At 42.5% G+C, this 21,482-nt stretch overlaps 1 protein-coding gene across 6 annotated transcripts in view; it reads left to right on the top strand.

Annotated features, from left to right (window-relative positions):
• Positions 1-21,482, top strand: part of HDAC5 (histone deacetylase 5) — a 2,571,411-nt gene that overhangs the window by 2,308,145 nt on the left and 241,784 nt on the right. For all 6 annotated transcript variants that reach the window (XM_044055165.1, XM_044055164.1, XM_044055163.1 and 3 more), the window contains one exon: positions 18,917-19,004. In XM_044055165.1, the coding sequence (XP_043911100.1) occupies positions 18,917-19,004 (88 nt within the window). The remainder of the gene's footprint in view (positions 1-18,916; positions 19,005-21,482) is intronic.

Below are 21,482 nucleotides of genomic sequence, written 5' to 3'. Positions count from 1 at the left end.
AGTTGTCTGTTTCTATGAGGTCCTTTTGGAGGATGCTTGTGTCGGCTGGAGAGTCGATTATGGCGCCCAGTTTACAGTCATCTGCGAACTTGGTCAGCCACAGTCCTTCCGTGTTGGCCTGTACCTCCGAGAAATATATACCGAACAAGTGCATATATGTAATTATTTATGTGTGTGTATTATATGTAATGCACCTGAGAATATGTACACACAGACACTCCAGTATGCTTTATTTTACTTGTTAATTCATTAAGCAACAAGTATATATTTAAAATGACTGCAAGATTATGCATCAAAACTCTTGCATGAAGAACCCGCTAAGCACAAATATAGAATAGTGACAACAAACAAAACAAATGTTTTTCCATTCACACTTGATTGAAAAACAGTAGATGTGTGGCTTTTAGCCTTGCTGAACAGAAGAGAAGTGTTATCATAGAACAACTATGCTTCATATTTCTTAAAGCAGATGTCTCATGTAACTGTAATACAGAATTAGAAATTTTCTGATGGAGCACATTATAATTTAATCCAACTAAAAAATAATTGATATGCAGAACAATAGACTGCATTAGAAGCTTTGTACGGATCACAGACGTGTGATGTTTTGTTAGTCATAAAACATAAGATGGCATGATGTGAAACTGTAATCTTGGTAATACAACTCATGTTACTTGCTGAATAAAATAGGTTGACCATCAAAAGTAAATGAGAAAAGCATTACCTGGCATTGATTTTGTTTTAGTAGCAGTACTTTTCATAGTGAAATGTAACTGTGCTAACTAACCTATTAGAAATCAAAGAACATATACTATTTATGTGCTTTTTAAAAGACTGTAATATCCAATGTAAGCCCTAAATATACAGTCAGTGATTTGAAGATTATATATGATTAAGTGGTCAGTAGGTGGATCTTAGAAAAATTGTATCACTTTTGTATTGATGGAGTTAATATGCATATTATACACAAGAGACTGAGTTTTGCAGCTGTAAAAAGCGTACTGCAAAGTTCACAGTGTGACCAGCTTTCTTATCCTTCCAAGAGAACAGAATAACATTGTGATCTGTGTAAAATAACAAATTTTAATCCAGTGTAACATGTTTCGGCATTCATTGATATCAAAAAGAAAAAAAGGACTCAAGAAAGAGCCCTGAGAAGTAGAAGAAAATTAGAAGAGCAGTTATCTGTTTTATTGCAACAGTGTCTTTTAGAGAGAGAAGAACTTTATTTGATAGCATCTCTACCAATGCCCAAGTTAAACAAACAAGTTTGATTTTCCCTTTGAATTACCATATTGAAAGTTTTTGGTAAGTACATAAACAAACCTAAGCAATGTTTAGATGAATCATAGGTATGATGATTCTAAGTTTAACCTAGGCAGAAAGGATAGAATGCTGTCAATAAAAAACAGTATTGAAAATGTCAAGTCAGTCAACTGGGTAGCAACCAACTTTTATTGTTTTTTTTTAATTAGTGGACAGAAGAGCTATGAGATGACAGTTTTTCACAAAGCCTTTCTCGTCTTTCGTAAGTATAGGAATCAGAATTGTCTTTTTCCAGTCACCAGGAACACAGCAGTGTTATAAAGTGGACTTACACTGGGGTTATTATGTATACCCCTGCTTGATTTGGAAGTTGAGCACTGTTAAGTGGTCTTAAAGAGTAACAAGAACTTTTAAATGTGTCTACCTAAACGTTTATTTGGCTAGGCCTCTTACGTTCCCTGTGACCATTTGCCTATTAGTGTTCCTATGTATAAAAGGCCATACTTAATAATTGTCTGCCAGCTTAACAGAGCAAAGATCTTTATCACCCTGTCCATGCGAACCACCTGTTGGTTATAGAGCTGCTTATCGGATCCAGTCCAGCCTAGCTAGTACTCTCTGCCTGAAGCTACTGTAAGATCATTTCACTCCCATAATTCTCTGGATCTAATTCTGCTCAGACATTGTTTGCCACCTTTAGCACTCAGATGAATGATTTGGTGACAGTCAAGTGCTCCTTATATATTTTTTTGTCTTTTTCTTGTAAAACTTCAACCTCTTTCAACTATTTTGACTAAATTATAGCAGCTTCTTTAGGATTCTTTTCTTTAACGTCGTACTGTTGCTATAATTCTTTTAAGCTTAACTTCTTTCTTGTTTCTCCCACGTCATTCAGATGACAGGCCTAGTGATCTCTTATTGTTTAGCATAAAAAAAAGTAATATACATATCGTTGCCATATATCTATTTGGTATAGAGCAGTAAGTGTGCTTTCTACATATTATCCATACTCAGAATCCTACTGACTGCTAAGAGGTGGCATATTTCTGGCATACAAGGCATCCTCCGACCCAATACTGATGGATTTACTACACATCAGCAAATCAGTTGACATCAGAAATATTTGGTCTAGGAATCTAAACCTCTTCTGCAACATCAACAGAATGGTTTGGAAGCTCAGGTATGTCTTACAGAGGATACTGCTGCTCTGTAACAAACTCCCCATCCACAAAAAACAAAGTTCATCCCTGTCAATGTTTAAGTGCAACTTGTATCTGTAGATGGGAAACAGAAAATGTGCCCCAGGACTGTCCCCTTGTACTACTAATGGACAGAGTCGGCTACTAAATGCTTTATCATATGCATGGGTCCCCTCAAATTATTTATGGAGTGATCCCAGTTATCCTTATTCAGGTTATTATATAAATCTGATGTTGTCAATTTTCATTCATCCTTCAACATTTGGGTTCAGATCCAGTCCTTGGACCCAACTCAGCCATTCTGTTAGCTTGTGGCCACTAAAAAGCTCTCAAGCCCCTCTCTTTCCCCATAATACACCACCCACTAACATACCTCAGATTTTTTTTGCCACTTTCGCGTTTGGATGTGGTCGCTTTGAGCTCTTGAACATTTTGAGTAGAGTTGGGAGATAAGTTTATTCTTTTTGTTATTCCATATAAAATCTTAATTTTTTTAAATTATTTCTTATCACCAGTTTCTCCCTTTTTCCACTTTTTTAGTGTAGTCTTTTTACCATAGTTGGTAAGCTCTTTTTCCCTCTCCCTCTTACATGGTTTTAGTGCAATTCTGGTTACCATTGCTGGTACTTTTCTCTTTTGATAGTTGTTAGTGAAAAAAAAAATCTTTCTGCTGTTTTTTTCTTTTATTATTTCAAAATCTCTGAAAAGGGTCCATTTGGCTTTAAAAAGTGTCAGAAATGTGGCCACAAGTTTCCTCTTTCTGATGCTCATGCTTTGTGTGTCTACTGTTTGGGCCCAGGCTATTTGCAGGTATATTGCTCCATCTACAAGGCCTTCAACCAGCAAGTTATCATGGATAGAAAAAATAAATTAATTCTGAAAGCACTGATACCTTCTTCCTTTTCAGAGGCTATTTCTGGGGCTCAAACCCCCCCCCCCCAACTTAAGCCTAAGGAGCCTTCGACTCAGTCTTCAAGGCCTTCCGGATCCTTGAATCCGTTATCAGATCCTACCACAGCACTACCTTGAGAAAACTACAGAAAGTCAGAGCTGAAAGCAGCTACAGCTCAGCCGGTGCCACAGTCGACTATGGCTTCCTTAGATCCTAGCTTTTCAGATCCAAAGCCTTTGCCCAGGACCAGGTATTCTCCCTCTATTGACCCAGTACTGTCTAGAGCACCATCCCCCTGTCTTGAGTCCCACCGGCACTCTAGAGCCCCATCAGTAACTTCTTCTCATTCTTCCAGAAGTCTGATTGAGGCTGATGTGGACAGAATATTGAGGAAATTGCTCTTGGCACAGATACAGATGGGAGTTCTCCTGGTTCCTACTCCTTCAGGTCAGGAAACCCTTTTTTGTAGTACTCCACTAGTCTCCGCTCCTACTCCAACCTGACCTATCATTTCAAAGCCCTTGGATCCAAGTCTCCCGGGACCATCTGGATCTGATCCAAAGACTTTAGTAATTTCAGCTCCAAGGCTGTCTCTGAGTGCACGGGCTCTGATAGTTTCAGAGCTGTATGACACTTAGAGCCAAAGTGTTCCTGTCTAATGTAAGATGTTAGAGTTGACTCCAAAGTTGTCGGAGCCATCTCTTCCCCTTGGAGCCTTAGCATTCCATAGCTTGAGTCCGACCTGTATCCCAGCTGGACTGCCTTTGGGTATGGGGAGACGATGCGATGGAAGGATGGCTTCTCGGCTTTGTAGGCTTCCTTCTCCCCAGAGAGGTCTGCCTTTGAGGTGATGGAGAGAGTGTTCTCTGCTTCTGCAGGATAGACAGTCCCTACCCCCTCGGATCTCCCCTCTGGTTCCCGTGTGTCTCTGCACGTTGAATCTGAGCATTCTACTCCACAAGGGCAGCCAGCCCAAAGTCCCCAGGTTACCCAGCAGGGTATTACTGTCTCATCCGATACTTCTCTGGAGCATCCCACCAAAGTCCTTAGGAAGAGGAAGTGCAAGAGGAGGCCCTTGAACTCCACTCAGCAGTCCGATACCAACTATACTAATTGTGATGAAGGAGGAGGGTACCCAAGATCACCACCTGAGGACATCTCATTCTTAGACATCTTTGAGATTCTTAAGCAGAGGGGTGGTTGGTCTACTGATAACCTTTCCCCAGAGGAATCGGTATTTCTGGAGGACTTTGGCTCTGGCCCGTCTACCTCCTGGGTAACTCCACCCACCAACAAGCTCATCGACTTTATCACTAGGTGGGCAGGGAAGTAGGCAGACACAGTTGAGCCATTCCCCAAATGGCAACATTGGATTCTGGCACCACCTGTAGGAACGGGGTTTTGGAACAAGGGAGTGCCCATAGATGCTATGGTTGTGGCGGTGGCCACCAAGAAGGAAACTGCAGAGCAAAGTTCCTTTGTACATTCCCCTAGCGGGGAGTCTAGGGCTTTGGACAGATTTGAGAAGCATGTGTATACTTCAGCAACCTTTGCCTTCAGATCACTGAACTATTTGGCACACTTTACAAGATGACAAAGGGACTTGATAAAGGAGCTGTCAAAATCCCTTTCTGGAACCACTACTGCTGAGACTCAGACTTCTGTGCCTCACAGTTGGTGACCCTACAATCCATTTCTAATTCATTCATGGGGCTTATCTCTCATGCAGCTGAAGGTACCTCATGGGCAGCGGGTTTGGGCATTACCATTAGGAGACATGTCTGGATTCACTTGTGTGATTTTGTTGAGCCCTTCAAGTCCTCGTTTGTTAGTGTGCCTTTTGATGGCAGTTCAGTGTTTGGCATTATGGTAAAGAACAGACTCTCCAGGTGTGAGCAAGATGGAAAGATCGTTTATGCAGTGGGCGTATGTTTTTCAACCCCTCAAGGAACCTTCTGTAGGAATCAGTGAGGTGATCCAAAGGTGTGGTTCAGAAACTCCCAGGGTCCTTTCCAAGATCCATGTGGAGATAGTTCCACCAGAGGCAAGGGGGGGGGGTTAAATGGAAGATGCCACCCACGTGGCAGAGAAGGCCTGCAGAACCAAGAGTCTAGAGATTCCTTCTCTGACAGACCCTACCATTGCTCCTGAAAGGAAGCATGATTGTCCCCTTCTGTAGGCAATTGGAGGTTGTTTATCCTTGTGCTAGAGAGCCTGGCTAGACATCACAAAACATATGTGGGTGCAGAGGATTATTTCCAGAGGTGATGTTATTTATTCCCTTTTCCTTTCCTTCTCCATCTGTATGCAAATTTTCCGATATTCCATACAGTCAGAGGAAAGCAGCAGCACTAGAAATACAAAAGCTGCTAGAAAAAAAGAGTCAACCAAGAGGTCCCAGCATACCAGGTAGAATCTGGAACTTAATCAAGATTCTTTGTACTGCCAAAGAAAATGGGATTGGAGACCAGTTTTGGATCTCAGCAACTTGGCCAAGTCAGTTCAACACGCAAAGTTTTGGATGGTCACGGTTCAGTCCATTTTGCCCTTTTTGTGCAAAGACAACTAGATGTGCTCGATAGACCATCAAGATGCGTGCTATCACATAAAAATGAACAGACATTCCAGAAGGTATCTACACTTCCAGCTAGGAGTCAGTCATTACTAGTTCAGAGCACTACTCTTTGGCCTCACCACAGCCCCCAGGATGTTCACCAAATGCATGGCAGTGGTAGCAGCTCACTTCAGACTGCAGGGATTCAGAGTGTTTCTGTATTTGAACGACTGGCTTATTACCACCTTGACCAAGCATCTACTAATAAGAGTGTGAGATCAGATACTCCAGACTTGCTCCCATCTGGGTATAACCACAAATTACAACAAATCTGAGTTAGAACCATCTCAGACATTGGAATTCATAGGAGCAATTTTCAACATGGTATCAGTGACAGCTTCTCTTCCTCTCTCAAGCATAGAAACTGTCAGATGAATAATTCACAGTACCACAATCTCAGTCCGATTGATTCTACAATCCTTGGGATTAATGTCGGCAGCTATAGTCCTAGTTCCTCTAGTAAGATTTTATATGAGAATTCTTCAGTGGATGTTAGCAACACATGGTCTATTCTTTACCAACATGTCAGTCCAAATAACAGTCTCTTTGGCATGCAGGATATACCTTTAGTCGTGGATTCAATCAGATCAGGTTCTACAAGTCTGTCCTTTCATTCTCCCTCAGCCCAAGGCCACAGTGACCATGGATGCATCCCAGATTGGGTGGGTGGAGTACTTCATAGGTTTCATAGGTTCATAGGTTGGTACTACGCTATCGGCCCTAGGGCCTATGCAAGCCTAGCCATAACAATTCCCTGGCTATTTCCTCCCACAATATTTACTTCTCCAGGCGACTGACATGATCCCTGGGGTGAATTTCCTATCTGCCATCCAATCATCAAGGTTCCTTTTGAAGAGGGCCAAAGAGGCACTCTGCTTGATATGTATGGGCAGTCTATTCCAGAGTATGGGGAGTCTCTGGGTCAGGAACCTATCCCTCCAGCATGTTTTGTTCATTTTGATGACAAGATTTAGATCCCTGGAGTGTGTGGCCCTGAGGGATTGGGATTTCTTTAATTGGAGCATGTCCAACAGCTCAGGGTTTGACATGGCCTTGTATGTTAAGCAGAGATCACCTCTGAGTAGACGATATGCCACAGAGTATAGCTGGAGTTTTTTTTAGATGGTCAGTATATGGCATCTGCTTCAGGCCTGTGATTCTTTTAGTGAGGTATTTCTGTGGCCTTTCAAGCTGTTGCAGATGTCTTGTGAGGTACATACCAAACGGGGCATTATACTCTGTAATGGGTCTAATGAGGGATGAGTACAGTGGGACAATTACCTCCTTTTTTCTGGATGAAAAGTCCTTAATGATGAGGTGTGCCACATAGAAGGATTTCCTGACTGTTGTGGCAATGTGGTTATCGAAAGTGAGACCACTGTCCACCTGTGTTCCTAAGTCTCTCATCACACTTTCGTTGTTTAGTGTCCTGCCACCTATGTGGTAATTCATGGGTACGCGTTTTTTTCCAAAGGGGATAACTATACATTTATTGGCATTAAGCTTGAGCCCATGACTCTGGCACCAGGCATCTGTTTCTGTAAGGCCCTTTTGTAGACCATCCACATCATTAGGGGATTCAATAATGACTCCCAGTTTGCAGTCATCTGCGATCTTTGTTAGCCAGAGTCCCTTAGTGTTGGCCTGTACTTCAGAGAAGTAGATGCCAAACAAGAGTGGTCCCAGGACTGAACCGTGAGGTACTCCACTTGTCATTTGTCTGGATATGGATTTGGAGTCGGCTACTTTTACTGTCTGGGTTCTGTCACTAAGCCAGTTAGCAACCCATCGAGTGACGTAGGGATTTATGCCCAGCTTAGTAAGTTTATCTATGATTCCATAGTGGTGGATGGTGTCGAAGGCCTTGGCAAGGTCCAGATAGGCTGTGTGGACTGCCTTACCCTCGTCGACAGCACTGGAGACTGATTCGAAGAAGTAAATCAGATTCAGGAGACAAGATCGGCCCTTCACAAACCCAAACTGGGTGGGGTGTAGTGTTTGAAGGTTGCCAATGTCTTTGTTTATAAGTTCCATGATAATGCGTTCCATGCCCTTGCAAATCAGGCTTGTCAGACTGATGGGACGGTAATTCTCGGGATCCAAGGTGGATCCTCCCTTGTGGAGCAGGATAACTGTAGCTGTGCGCCACTCAGTGGGCACGAAGCCTGAGGTGAGGCTATGATTAAACATGACACTTAGGTGAGGTGCCAGTTCATTTTGTAGTTCATGTAGTGCACAGCCTGGGATGTTATCTGGTCCCATGGATGCTGTATTCTTAGCTTTGGAGAGTGCGTTTTCTACCTGTGTGGCCGTGATTATCGGAATTTGGCAATCTTTTGGTATTGAGATGGGCCCTTTAGGGGGTGAGAGTGGGGTGAAGTTGGCACTAAATTGATCTGCCAGGATATTGGCAATATCCTTGGGATCAGTATATTTAATGCCATTCTGTTGTAACTCAGAGCAGATCTGAGCATTGCCATTTAGATTTTTGACATAACTATAGAATGCCTTGTGATTGTCTTTGGAATCTTTGGGAATTTTATTTTCGTAACTAGCTTTTGAGGATTTTATGAGGGATCTCAGCTTCTTACTGAAGCTGGTGAGGGAGTTTTTGCATCCTGGGATATTCCTCTTTTTTGCAACAGTTTCTTCCTTCTGTTGTATAGTTTGTTTATAGCAGGGGACAACCAGATTGGCTTCCTTTTTTTGGAGAAGAGCATCTTGGTTCTATTTGGGATGGCACGATTCATACACTTCCTGGGGAAAGCAGCCCAAGGCACATGGTCCTCCAAAGAAACCACCATGCATATCAATGTCCTGGAAATGAGAGCAGTGCTGTTAATGTTGCAGGGCTTCCAAAACTCTCTCACTTTCTGGACATTTGCGATTCAGACAGATAATATGTTAGTATTCAGACAGATAATATGTTAGTAGTTTGATACACCAACAAACGAGGAGGAACCAGATCTTACCCTGTATGATGAGAAGCCATCATAGTGTGGCAATGGACGATCTCTTCCAAGCATTTTCTGATAGCAACATACATTCCAAGGAAGTCCAACGTGATAACAGACAAATTGAGCAGGTCCACTCTCTTATCTCAAGAGTGGTCTCTCAGCATGAATGTGGCAGAGATGATTTTTCAGCAGTGGGGCCAGCCTTGCTGCAATTTCTTTGCATCTCCCCTAAACAACAAGTTCAGCAGCAGCTTTGCCATAATCACCCCACCATAGGAATCACTGAGGGATGCTCTACTACACGCTTGCCCCCCCCCACTCTCCAACTCCCTAGATCTCCAAATTTCTGCAGAAAGCTTTCCGGTTGAAGAGCGGAGTCATCCTCATTGCACCTTACTGGCCTTCACAGATTTGGTTCCCTTTTCTTTGACCTCATCTAATTTATCTACCTTGGATTCTGGATCTGATTCCAGACCTCCTGTCTCACCCAACAGGCATGATTCACCCAGGTATTTCAAACCTAAAGCTGACAGCTTGGTTTCTCCAATTTCTTTAATAGCCATACAACCTATGCTCTCGTCCTGTCCATCATATAATTTTATCTTCTCATAAAGCTTCTACAAGAAACCTTTATAGAAGTATATGGAAGAAGTTTATTTTTTTTGATATTTCAGAAATATATTGACCCATTTTCAGTACCTGTACAAAGTGTCCTTGATTTTTTGGCAACAATTTCAATGAAGGAGCTAGCTCCTTAACCATTAGAGTTCAATTAGCAGCTATCTCTAATTTTCACTTTGGATATGAGAACTCCATCCTGGATTCATTTTAACTTTGTAAGGCCTTCCTGAGAGGTACCTTTCTTTTGAGACCTCTTTATAAAGATTCAGCTCCTTCATGGGACTTAAAATTGGTACTGCAGGCCTTAATTCATTCCCCTTTTGAACCAGCAGCAAAATGCGATCTAAAGTTTCTGACCTGGAACACTATATTTTTGGTAGCCATCACTTCTGCTAGAATTATTTCAGAACTTCAAGCACTGTCTTCTAAACCTCCCTACTTGATTTTTCACAGGGATAAAGTAGCATTGCAAACCACTCCTTTTTTCCTTCCTGAGTTGGTGTCAGAACCTAACATCAGCCAGTCAGTTAGTCTGCCAGTTTTCTTTCCTACCTTTGCAAAGGTGAATATATGTTGCACTTATTGGATGTTCACAGACAGTTACATTTTTTCCTTACATAAAACAAAAGAAATTAGAAAGATGGATTGATTATTTGCCTCCTTTGCAGATTCTAAGTTGGGTAAATCAGTTGCAAAGGTAACTTCACCCAGATGGCTGACAGATTGTATATCATTTGTCTGCAACAAGTTGGGACTGTTCTTGCTGGACCCTTTAAGGGCCCATTCAACTAGGTCCATGGCAACTTCTTAAGTGTTTCTATCTAGGGCTTCCATGGATGACATATGTGTGACTGCAACTTGGGCCAATCCTCATACCTTTATTAATCATTACGAACTGGATCTGGTCTCGAGGGGAAGAGCAGCCTTTGGCTCAACTGTGCTCAGGAATATTCTTCCTTGGAGTCCACCTAGAATTTTAGTTAGCTTGGGACTCTGTCCCAACTGTTGAAAAATGAATGATAATATTCCATCTGTGTTGTCCATTGTCATTTTTCCTCAACTCTCCTCCCACCAACCCCCAACTTCCTTAACAGTTGATTTCTGGAAGAACGAGAACTTATAAGGACACCACTGTTCCTTATGTTGAGCTCCAGATAATGTTTTTGCTACCAGGGATATTATGATAATATTTCCTACATTATGTTAACCAGCAAGCAAGATCTGAGGTATGTTACGGGTTGCTGCATTATGGGTAAGGGAGGAACTTGAGAGCTTTTTAGTGGCCATGAGCTAAAATAACATCCATGTTGATCCGAGGGTCAGCTCTGAACACAACTGCTGAGGAAGAATGAAAATGGACAACACAGGTAGAACATTATGGTGAGTACATAGCTTTTTATTTTTTATCACCCATGGGATGGGTAAAGCTAGTCTCTAACCAAATGGGATAGGATAATTTGAGCACAAAAAAAAAGAAAATTGTCTAGGCTTAAAATTGCCCACAGGGGCAGATAGCCAAGTACTTACCTATAAAACTATTTTTGTACTATCAGTGCTGCTGTTACCGTTTACTCTGATCATTTTCATATTTGTTAACTATATTGTTTCTCAGTCTGTTTTATTGTATTAAATAATTTCTCTAAGCAGTGTTTTGTAAGTAACAGGTCTAGCTTTTGTCATGGATAAACAAGATGAACCTGAAAAGAGCTTTCAGGAGTGCACAAAGTGTGGCCATAAGATCCTACCACATGAACCCCACAATCTCTGCTTGGTGTGCCCTGGGGCCAGAACACCTTAATGCATATTGCTCCATATGTATAGTCTGAGTTCCTATTAGATGACCGAAGGCTCATTCAATAGAATGCGTCTTGGTCAAACTTAAAACAACGAAAAGGCAAAATAACGAAGCGGCTTTTAAGCGAATTCTTTCCCAGGGAAGGAATTTGCTTGGCCGCTTCTGTTACTTTGCCGTTTTCGGCACTGTAGTGCGATCTCGAAGTTGGTATATTTAATTAGGGGGGGTGTGTAGGGGGTGAAGCCTCCCACTTTATGTATTCTTTCAATTTTTTTTTTCTTTTTTTTGGAACAGATTTTTTTCCCTTGGAAAAAATCGCTGTTCTGAGCTTTGGAGATTGTAAGCTTTCACTTACATGTGGTCGATTATTCATCGTTCACTTTTTTAAGCGTTCAATGATATAATATAGACCCTATAGTCTTTGGGCCTGGGTCATTAGCTATCACAACAAACCAGTTTTGAAATAATTGTTTCGCTGCACCCATCTTCTAATAATGTTAGTATGTGAAAGTTTTGTTTAGAAAGTTTTACCTGGTTATTTTATTATTTTAATTGCTGTTTGGAAATTAATGATTGGTGGGATTTGGGTCATATGATTTAATGATGGATTATAAAATAGCCTGTTCTCTATATTATTTTTAGGTCTGAAGAAGTTTGTGGTGATTGAGCTAATGAAAGCGCTTACCATAATACCATAATTTAAGAAAACTCCTGAAGTGTTACTTATCCACTGACAATTTTTGGTTTTAGATTTCATAGTTTTACACTGATATTTGGTAGTTTTTTGGTTCATGCTGGATCCTTTCATCCTAGTCTATCCAATATAACATCCTTTCCTCCATCTCCCTTTCAGATTGTCATTATACTCTTTCCCACACCTCTCCTACCCGCGTTGACTCAGTTGTAAAAAAATGTTATATAGTTGTATTTCCCTATGGCCTTCTCACTCCCCTTTCTTGTGAGTAAGTGCATTTGTGTGCCTGTGTATTTCTTTTTTCTTTTTCAGGCATTAGAATGCATAATACTCCTAAACCTGTGTTTAGGCAATGCACAAAATGTGGGCATAAGCTCTCTCCAGCTGATGGCCACAAGTGTGTAGTTTGCTTGGGGGCGGCCCATTTGCTTACCTCCTGCTCCATCTGTGCGGGCTTCAACTCATGGGCCCTTAAGGACAGGAGGGCTATGCTTGTTTTAAAAGGTTTGCTTCACTCATCGGGGATGGCTGTCCCTGCAATACCAGCTTTGGCCTCTTCTTCCACCCCTCCCACCTCTTCTCCTTCTCAGACCTCTGGGGCTCAACTTCCCTCATGAGGTTTGGGGAAGGAGACAGGTATCAGAGAAAGGAGAAACTGCACAAATGGTCTCTGGACCGTTCGTCTCTGGTGGGGACTCTAGCCAAGTGTAAAACCCCCAACAGGCCCAGCACTCCCCAGCTCCACTCTCCCAGGTTTTCCTCTGAGCCTGAGGTGTCACGGACTCCTCCAAGGATGTCTCCTCATTGGCTCTCCCAGCTGGTGTTGGTGACTTCCTCCCTGTTGACCCTTAGTTTAAGCGAGGCAGAGATGGACAGGATGATGCGGAAGTTCATCCGCACCCAAATCCAGATGGGAGTCTTGCCAGCCCCCCTCTTCGTCCGGAGCTGGGAGCTCACACACCTTTTTCACCCCTATATCCCCTTCTCCAATCCGACCTTCTGTTTCGGAGTCTTTGGATCTGAGGATTCTCGGGGTCAGGGGTTAGACGCTGATGGTACCTTGTACCTCGACGCCGGCCATTGCCTTGAGTGTGTCAGATTCGACTAGGTCAGATCCGAGCTCTCGGAGCCGTCGCCTCGGTGTCAGATCCGAGGGGGTTCTGTTGGCTTCGAGTTTGTTGGAGTGCAGTTTCCCCCTTGGCATCTCTGCTCCAGTAGTCTCTGCTCCAGCTCCCCATCAGATCTGAGGGGAATGGGTCCATTGGTAGTTTCTCAGGATGTCCACTCCCATTCAGCTGTTGATGTGGTGGAGAGTGTTCTCTCTTGTTCTTCGAGGCCCCTGACCATCTCGTCTTCGAACTCCACCCAGACTCCCTCTGTTTTGAGTATGGCCCTGACCTTCCTGCCATCTCAGGGACAGCCTGTGCAGGTTTTGCCTCTGGAAGCCCCCACATGGGAGCAACAAGACGTTTGTGAGTTCCCCCAGAGAGTACTGCTGAGGAGGTTCCATGCAAACGGAGGCACTTGGACTCTTCTCCAGAGTCCCACACCAAAGACACTGACTAGGAGGAAGGGGAAAGTTCTCCTCGATCACTCCTCAAGGTTGTCTCCTTTGGAGACGACATGGAACTCCTTCGCCAGGGGGGAGGGGTCCACCAAAAACCGACCTCGAATGAGTCAGTGTTCCTAGAGGCATTCAGCACAGGTCCATCTACTTCCAGGTGTCCCCTCCCGCAGATGTGCTTGAAGATCTCATTACATCTCGGGCATGGAAGGAACTGGACATCATGGAGCCCAACCCTAGGCGCTCAGACAGAGTTCTCAGACCCCCACCAGACAGGACTAGTTGGAGCAAGGGGTCCCCTGTGGATGCTATGGTGGTGGTTGCTGCCACAAAAAAGAGCTCGCACAGGAGGGCTCTACGGTCCATCCTCCTGACTGGGTGTCAAGGGCCATGGACCATCTTGGGAAGCGGGTGTATGCTTCAGCAACCTTTACTGTAAGGGCACTGAACTACATGGCACACGTCATTCGACTGCAGTGAGACCTAGTCAAGGAGGTCACTGAGTCGCCCCTAGACACCGTGTCAGCGGAGGGCAAGAAGATGTTCTCCGCACAAATGGCTGCTGTCAAAGCAGTAGCTAACACATCCATGCATCTTCTCTCCCATAATACAGAGGGAGCAGCCAGGGTGGCCAGTTCTGACATTGCCATGAGGTGTAACACCTGGCTCCAGCTGTGTCGATTCACAGAACCCTTCAAGGCATCTTTTGCAAATGCCCCTTATGATGGTTCTTCCCTGTTTGGGAAAACAATTTGTGACACATTGGTCCAGAGTGAGAAAGACGGGAAGACACTGTCTGCCGTCGGGATCCACTTCTCTGCCCCTCAAAGATCCTTCTCTAGGAGTCAGTAAGGGACAAGGAAGATGTGGTTCCGAAAGTCTCAGTTCTCCCGGGACACTCAGGACTCACCTCCCCCAGAGATAGAGGGGGTTATGACAGACGCCGTCCAAGAGGCAGAGGGGATTTGAGGAATTCTGGATCTTGAGAACCTTTCTCGGACAGACCCTCACAGCAGCCCTGAGGGGCTTGCCCGACTGCTCCTCTCTGGAGGCAGTTGGGGAGTCACCTTTCGGTACACCCAGCTGCATGGGAGTCCATAACATCAGACCGTTGGGTGTTCCAAATTATATCCAGAGGTTATTTCATCCCGATCACCAAACCACCTCTCCCACCAAAACTCGTCCCAGACATTCCACCTGCACAAGGGAGGCAGCAGCTCTAGAAATTAACAAGCTGCTCAAAAAATTAGTCATCCAACCCATCCCCCTAGACTAATCTGGATCAAGCATTTATTCCAGGTTCTTTTTAGTGCCAAAGAAAACAGGGGACCTAATACCCATCCTGGATCCATCCACCTTGAACCTGTCAGTAGCCAAGGAGAAATTCTGGATGGTCACTCATCAGTCCATCCTGCTCTGTCTGTGGGAGAAAGATTGGATGTGCTCAATCAACCTCCAGGGTGCGTACTATCATGTCAAGATGACAGACGCTCCTGCAAGTTTTTCCACTTCCGTCTGGGAGCCAATCATTATCAATTCAGAGCCCTCCCTTTTGGTCTCACCACAACCCCTAGGGTGTTCACCAAAGTAATGGCAGTTGTAGCGGCTCACCCGAGGCTTCAGGGAATTCAGGTCTTCCCTTACCTGGACGATTGGCCCTTTGCTGCCCCCACCAAGCATTTACTCTGCTGAGCCAGGGACTATTTCCTATTATTAGCAAGCATCTTGGGCATCACCATCACTATCAGCAAATCTTCACTGATCCCTGTTCAAGTTCTGGAATTCATTGGTGCTCAGCTGGATACTATATAAATGAAAGTTTACCTCACCCCAGAAAGGGTACGCAACCTCAGGGTTCATGTCTCCGACATCCTCCGACGTATCTCTCGGATTTGCAGGGACTCTCTTCTGTGGTGGATTCTTTCCCAGGATCTTGTCAGGGACACCCCTTTCTTTCAGCCCTTCCCAAAACCACAGTGACCATGGACGCCCCCCAGCTGGGGGGGGGGGGCATTGCTTGGGAAGGATGGTCCAAGGCACGTGGTCCCCCTCTGAGACCAGTCTGCATGTCAACATCCTGGAGATGAGGGCAGTGCTTCTAGTGTTGCAATCTCTCCATGCCCATCTTCCTCTAGGGACCATTATGATCCAGACAGACAACATGTCAGTAGTCTGGTACATCAACAAACAAGGAGGAACCAGATCTTATCCCCTTTGTCGAGAAGCCATGAGAGTGTGGGAATGGGCGATTTCCACCGGCCATTTTCTGTTGCCAGCACACATTCCGTGACGTTCCATCATTATAGCCGAGAAGCTCAGCAGGGCTATTCTGATGCCTTACAAGTGGTTTCTGAATCCTTCAATAGCGGAATGGATCTTCCTCAAGTGGGGTCGGCCTTGTTGAGATCTCTTCGCATCTCCTTCCAGTGTGAAATGCAACGAGTTCTTCGCTCTGAACCCCCCTCAAGGGGAAGGCCCCAGAGATGCTCTAGTACATGCTTGGCCTCCCGGTCTTCTTTATGCCTATCCTCTGTTACCTCTCATCCCAAAGTCTCTACAGAAAGCTTGCAGGCTGGGGAATACAATTATCCTCATTGCCCCATTCTGGCCTTGTCAAGTCTGGTTCCCCCTCCCTTTGGTCTCATATACTAGTTCCACCATGGATCTTGGATCCTATTCCAGATCTCAATTCACATCCCTCGAGGATTCTGCACCCAAATCTGGACAGTCTAAAACTCGCCGCTTGGCTGCTCCAGTTCCATTGATTATTAGGACTCCTGGTTTATCCTCTCCAGATAAGACCATTCTGGTGATGGCTCACAAATCTTCCACCAGAAAAATATATCGTAGCATGTGGAAACGTTTCTCCATATGGGCTTCTCAGCGAGACTTGGGTCCTTTTATGGCTTCAGTCTCAGCAGTATTAGATTTTTTGATGGGAATCTTTCAACAGGGTGCTAGTTCCATTAAAGTACAACTGGCTGCCATTTCTAATTTTCATGTGGAGGACAACATGTCTTCCTTAGCCTCTTCTGGACTTTGCAATACCTTCCTTAAAGATACCTTTCTTTAAAAACCTCTGGTGAAGGATCCTACGCCTCCATGGGACCTCATTTTTGTTCTTCAGGCTCTAGTCTCCCCTCCCTTTGAACCCACAGCTTCAGTAAATTTGCAGTGCCTATCTTGGAAGACTGCTTTTTTGGCAGCTATTACGTCTGCTAGGAGGATTTCAGAACTTCAAGCATTGTCCATCAAAGGTCCTTACATGATTTTTCACAAGGATGGGGTTTCCCTGCGCACTAACCCTTCCTTTCTCCCCAAAGTGGTGTCAGAAGCTAACATTAATCAAACTATTAATCTTCCTGTCTTTTTTCCTAATTTCCAAAACAGGGGTGAATACAAATTACATTTGTTGGAGGTACACAACAATTGAGATTTTACTTATACAGGACAAAACCATTTCGTAAATCTGATCAGTTGTTTGTCTCTTACTCGAGGCCCTTTTTAAGGAAGCCATTTTCTAAAGTGGCTATTGCTCGTTGGATTTCCCAGTGTATTATTCGAGCATATTCTGACAAAGGAATTTCCCCTTTGGGTCAGGTTAAAGCACATTCCACCAGGTCTGTGGTCACTTCAATGGCTTTTTGGTCCAGTGTGTTGCTGGATAGTATTTGTTCTGCAGCTACTTGGTCCTCATCTTCTTCCTTCATCTCACATTATAAATTAGACATTGTATCCAGGAGTAGGACATCCTTTGGCTCTGTGGTGCTCTGGAATATCCTTTCATGAGGGCCACCCAGGTATTAGTAGCTGGGGACTCTATCCCACAGGTTGAAGACCAAATGAAGTCAACTACTTCAAATAAAGAAATTATGTACTCAACATAACGTTCCATCTGAGTAGTTGTACTTCGTTTGTCTTCAACCATCCCCCCCCTCCTTCCCCTGACCTTGTCACTATTGTCCTTGCCTTGTATATGGGAGATGAACATTCCAGTGGCGTCCCTTGTTACACTCGGTTCAGGAATTTTTGGTGTGCCAGTAGTGGTAAGGTCTTGTTTGTCCGGGCTTATGTTTTGTTGAGCAGCAAACTCGATCTGAAGGGAGGAAGGAGACAGGGGGTATTATGGGTAAGGGGAGGAGCTTGGAGCTCAGATCAGTTGCTAGTGATGCGGCCATGTCGGATCCAATTTGGATCCATAGACTCACAGGTTGAAGACAAATGAAGTACAACTACTCAGATGGAACGTTATGGTGAGTACATAACTTCTACTTTTTTCAATTAAACTTTTTAAAGAAGGTGGGTGCACAAGATTGCTCTTACCAAGTTATGTGTTACAAGTTTTCCAGGAGTTAGGTGAATTCTGTTATTCTAGAGATTCTGTTTGGGTGGGGGCATTTAAATATAAAAAATTCCTAATTTTCTTAAAGGCAAGACATTTTTCATTAAGAGATGCCCTTAAGAAACATTTTATGTGACTGATTATTTTGTTTAAATAAAACAAGCAAATTCTTTATCATACCACATTGGTTTGTCTAAACAGTTATGTGTGAATAAGAGCCGAATGGTCTGTCACATTTGATATATATTTTATTTTAATATAACATCCTTAACTAAATAAAATTCTGCAGTGTTTGAAAGGTAGATAATGAAATACAGTGTCAGATGACTTGTTTTTACCATTTCAAATTTTATTACTTTGTGGTGTAATCTGCAGCAATCCAGATGTAAAACGATACTGCACATACACACACACACACACACACACACACACACACACACAGTTTTTCTTTGCATGTATTGCCACTTCCCATGTATCACCATTCATTTTCATTTCTATTTAGAATAAGAGCCTGGGTGAAGGTGCTATAATGCTGCAGAAAAATTAAAATTTTATTTTTTTATTTTCCATTGCTTTTTTTCCCATTTCTCCACTTTATCTTTCCTCTCAAAGCATGTGTGCACTGTGATAACAAGTTTAAGCTGTGTCTTCCATAAATGCACTGTTCTTATAGCCTAGAGCCTGATCTTCATTGTTTCTTTCGCAGACTGTAGTTAAGCTCCTTTGTCTAAACCGTGATAGCTTGCTCAAGAATAGAATCTTCCACTCTTGAGTAAGCAGAGCTGAAAGTTATCACTTATTTCTCCCTCCCATGTCTGAAAACTCATGATACCTATGTTGTTAATGTGATGAGTGCCATGCTCTTGTGCTAAAAGACTGGCCTGAAATGTTTCATGAGTAAGTTTGCTTATACTTGCCAAACTCAACGTAGCAATCCTTGCTGTATAAAAAAATCTCTTCTTTTTTCTCTAGGGGGTTTTGCTTTTTCAATTCTGTAGCCATTGCCACCAAGCTTCTACAGCAGAAACTGAATGTTGGGAAAGTCCTCATAGTAGATTGGGTAAGTAAAGTTTTAATCTGAACAAGATGGAATACATTGTCTGTTCACCAAGTAATCTGGGTAATTTCAGGGTTTGTGCCTTTATTTTTATTTTTTTTTTTTTTGCAAATTTATTTTTTTCAGCTTTTAGAGTACTGAAATGAAATTATAATGCCCATTAGATTCAGCTGCATTGAAAAGTTAGTTATGCATGTTTTAAATGGTTCAAGGTTGTGATAAGGCATTTCTGTCTGTTGAAGTTATAACTTGCTACATTGACAAAACTGAGATACTTTCTGACAAGTGCCATGCTCCCCCACAATGTCAACACAGTGGCACTTAAGATCTCAGAAAATAAATGTGGCATGACTTCTCAGGTTTCTTTAGTTAGAATTCTGTTTTGCGCTGTTTATGTGCAAGGGTCACTGCCTTGCTGCTCTAAGCACCATCCAGTTTCTAAGGTTCCCCACAGTTTCTTGTTACTGAAGCTGTAAGGCACACTGTTTTGACACTAATCAGAGTTATCAAGTTATTGTTGTAAACTTGCTGTTGTTTTAGTTGATTTACTTTTCTTTTATATGGTAGCTCAGACTGGTGCAGTACACATTGTACAATGATACTTTATTTTGTACTTTTGGGTATTGTTTCATTTTCTGCTGGTTCACACTTGAGTGCCCACTTTTTGATGTCTTTACTGCTGTTATGTGGGTATCTGAAAAAGGATAGCTGTATGACTACCTTCTACTGTAGCAAAGAACTAAAGACAGACAATTCATTACCTCTTAGTATCATGAATGTCTTGAAGTAGAATGGTTACTTTAACTGCAATTACTTTAATAACTAGGAAGCCACTGTATAATATTTTAGAAATTCACAAAAATGTACAGTGGAATGCTCATGATTATTTTCCATGACTAAGCTTGTATAATGAGATAACTTATGAAGCTAAGCCATAGTAATGTGTCAGGTAGTTTTAAAGGATGTATGACAACCTATAGACTTGACTGTCTGCTTATTAGATTAAATAAGTATGTGTTAGGTTTACTGATACAATCCATCAAAACTGAGTTAGCAGCACACAACAGGAGAAAGTTTTGCATGTGTTTCACAGTATGTAATAATCCTTACCTTCCCAAGATCTTACATTTGGCTAGCAGATGATTTGCTTATTTTGTTCATTTTTACATGAACTGTACTTAACCAGATGGGAAAATGAGGACTTGCAAAAGAGAGCTGTAATTTAAAAGTTAAAAGTAGCTGTTAAATACTTCCTTCTTGGGTTAGAATTTGTGTGCTTTTATTATGAACACATGTGAAATTATGCACTTTTGATGCAGACTAATTATTGAAACAGATCTACTGCCTGGATGGCAGTGAAGCTCATGAAAATATTTAAACAGGGTATTGTTAGGTTTTGATATTTCCACTCTGACTTTAGCTGTCTGCTGTTCTGTCAGAGCAGTGTATACGTTTAATTTACATGTATACATTGTTGTGGTTTAAAAATGTTTTCCCACTCCAGCCTTACTGTCCAGTACCAGTACCTTTATGAGCAATATTAAGGACATAGTACTGACTTTAAAGTCGAGTCTTGCATGGAGACATTTCTCTTTAGGGAAGGTATACAGTTTAAATTGAATGTGCTTCTGTGTTCACTGACCTTTTGAAGACTCAGTCTTTTTGCAGGAGAATTGCAGTGAATTTTACTTCTTTTGTGTAAAAAGTGTGACTCTGAATGTTGTGTATGTGCAATACTACTCAGAAGTAAAGCTTGTGTGGATGCAGATTGTCTAGTTGTCTGCGTGTTTCTCTTGGACATGGAGCAGGACCAGCATTGTTTTTTTTTCGATTAATGATACTTGAACAACTGCAGGTTGTTACTGGAAACTTTCAGATGATGGTCAGTTAAAAAGATAAGTTTGACTTACATCAGTAATTCTTTGACTTGAAGTAGTAAACCAGAATGAGTTTATCATAGTAACAAGTCTTATGTATGTTTTTTTTGTAAAATGAAGGCTTGTTTAATTTTACTGTCTAAAATTTTTATTATCAATTAAGGTAATTAATATTTCACAATGCAATTTATGATTGGTTGATCGTCTGTGAATGATTGTTGTAAATTGAGCATTACCCGTATGGAAAAGTCAGACTCTAAAGTAAAAAGCAAAATAAGATGTTATGACTGTAATTGAAGTAAAAATGCTACAGCTGCAACATTCCCCATGTGGACCACATGGAAAATGAATATCTTAACACCTACATTTAAAAACATCCTACCCTCACACACACAGTATTGCTCTCCCACCAAACCAGAGAGATCAAGTCAGTAAAATAAAATTCAAAACACTCATCCTGAGCATGTCAGGAGTATCAGGGGTCCTAACATACAAACAGCAGGCTACACTGAAAAGCCTCTTGACTTCCTTAAAAAATAGTGGCAGTAAGTACATAAATGGATGTGCCGTGCAAGCACTAGCACCTACATTTGAGACATGTGCT

This window comes from Protopterus annectens, chromosome 13.part0 (genome assembly GCF_019279795.1).
Source record: "Protopterus annectens isolate FY-2018-M chromosome 13.part0, PAN1.0, whole genome shotgun sequence".
Lineage (NCBI taxonomy): Eukaryota > Metazoa > Chordata > Ceratodontiformes > Protopteridae > Protopterus > Protopterus annectens.
The sequence above is the reverse complement of the archived record's forward strand: the minus strand, read 5'-3'. Positions and strand labels throughout refer to the sequence as shown.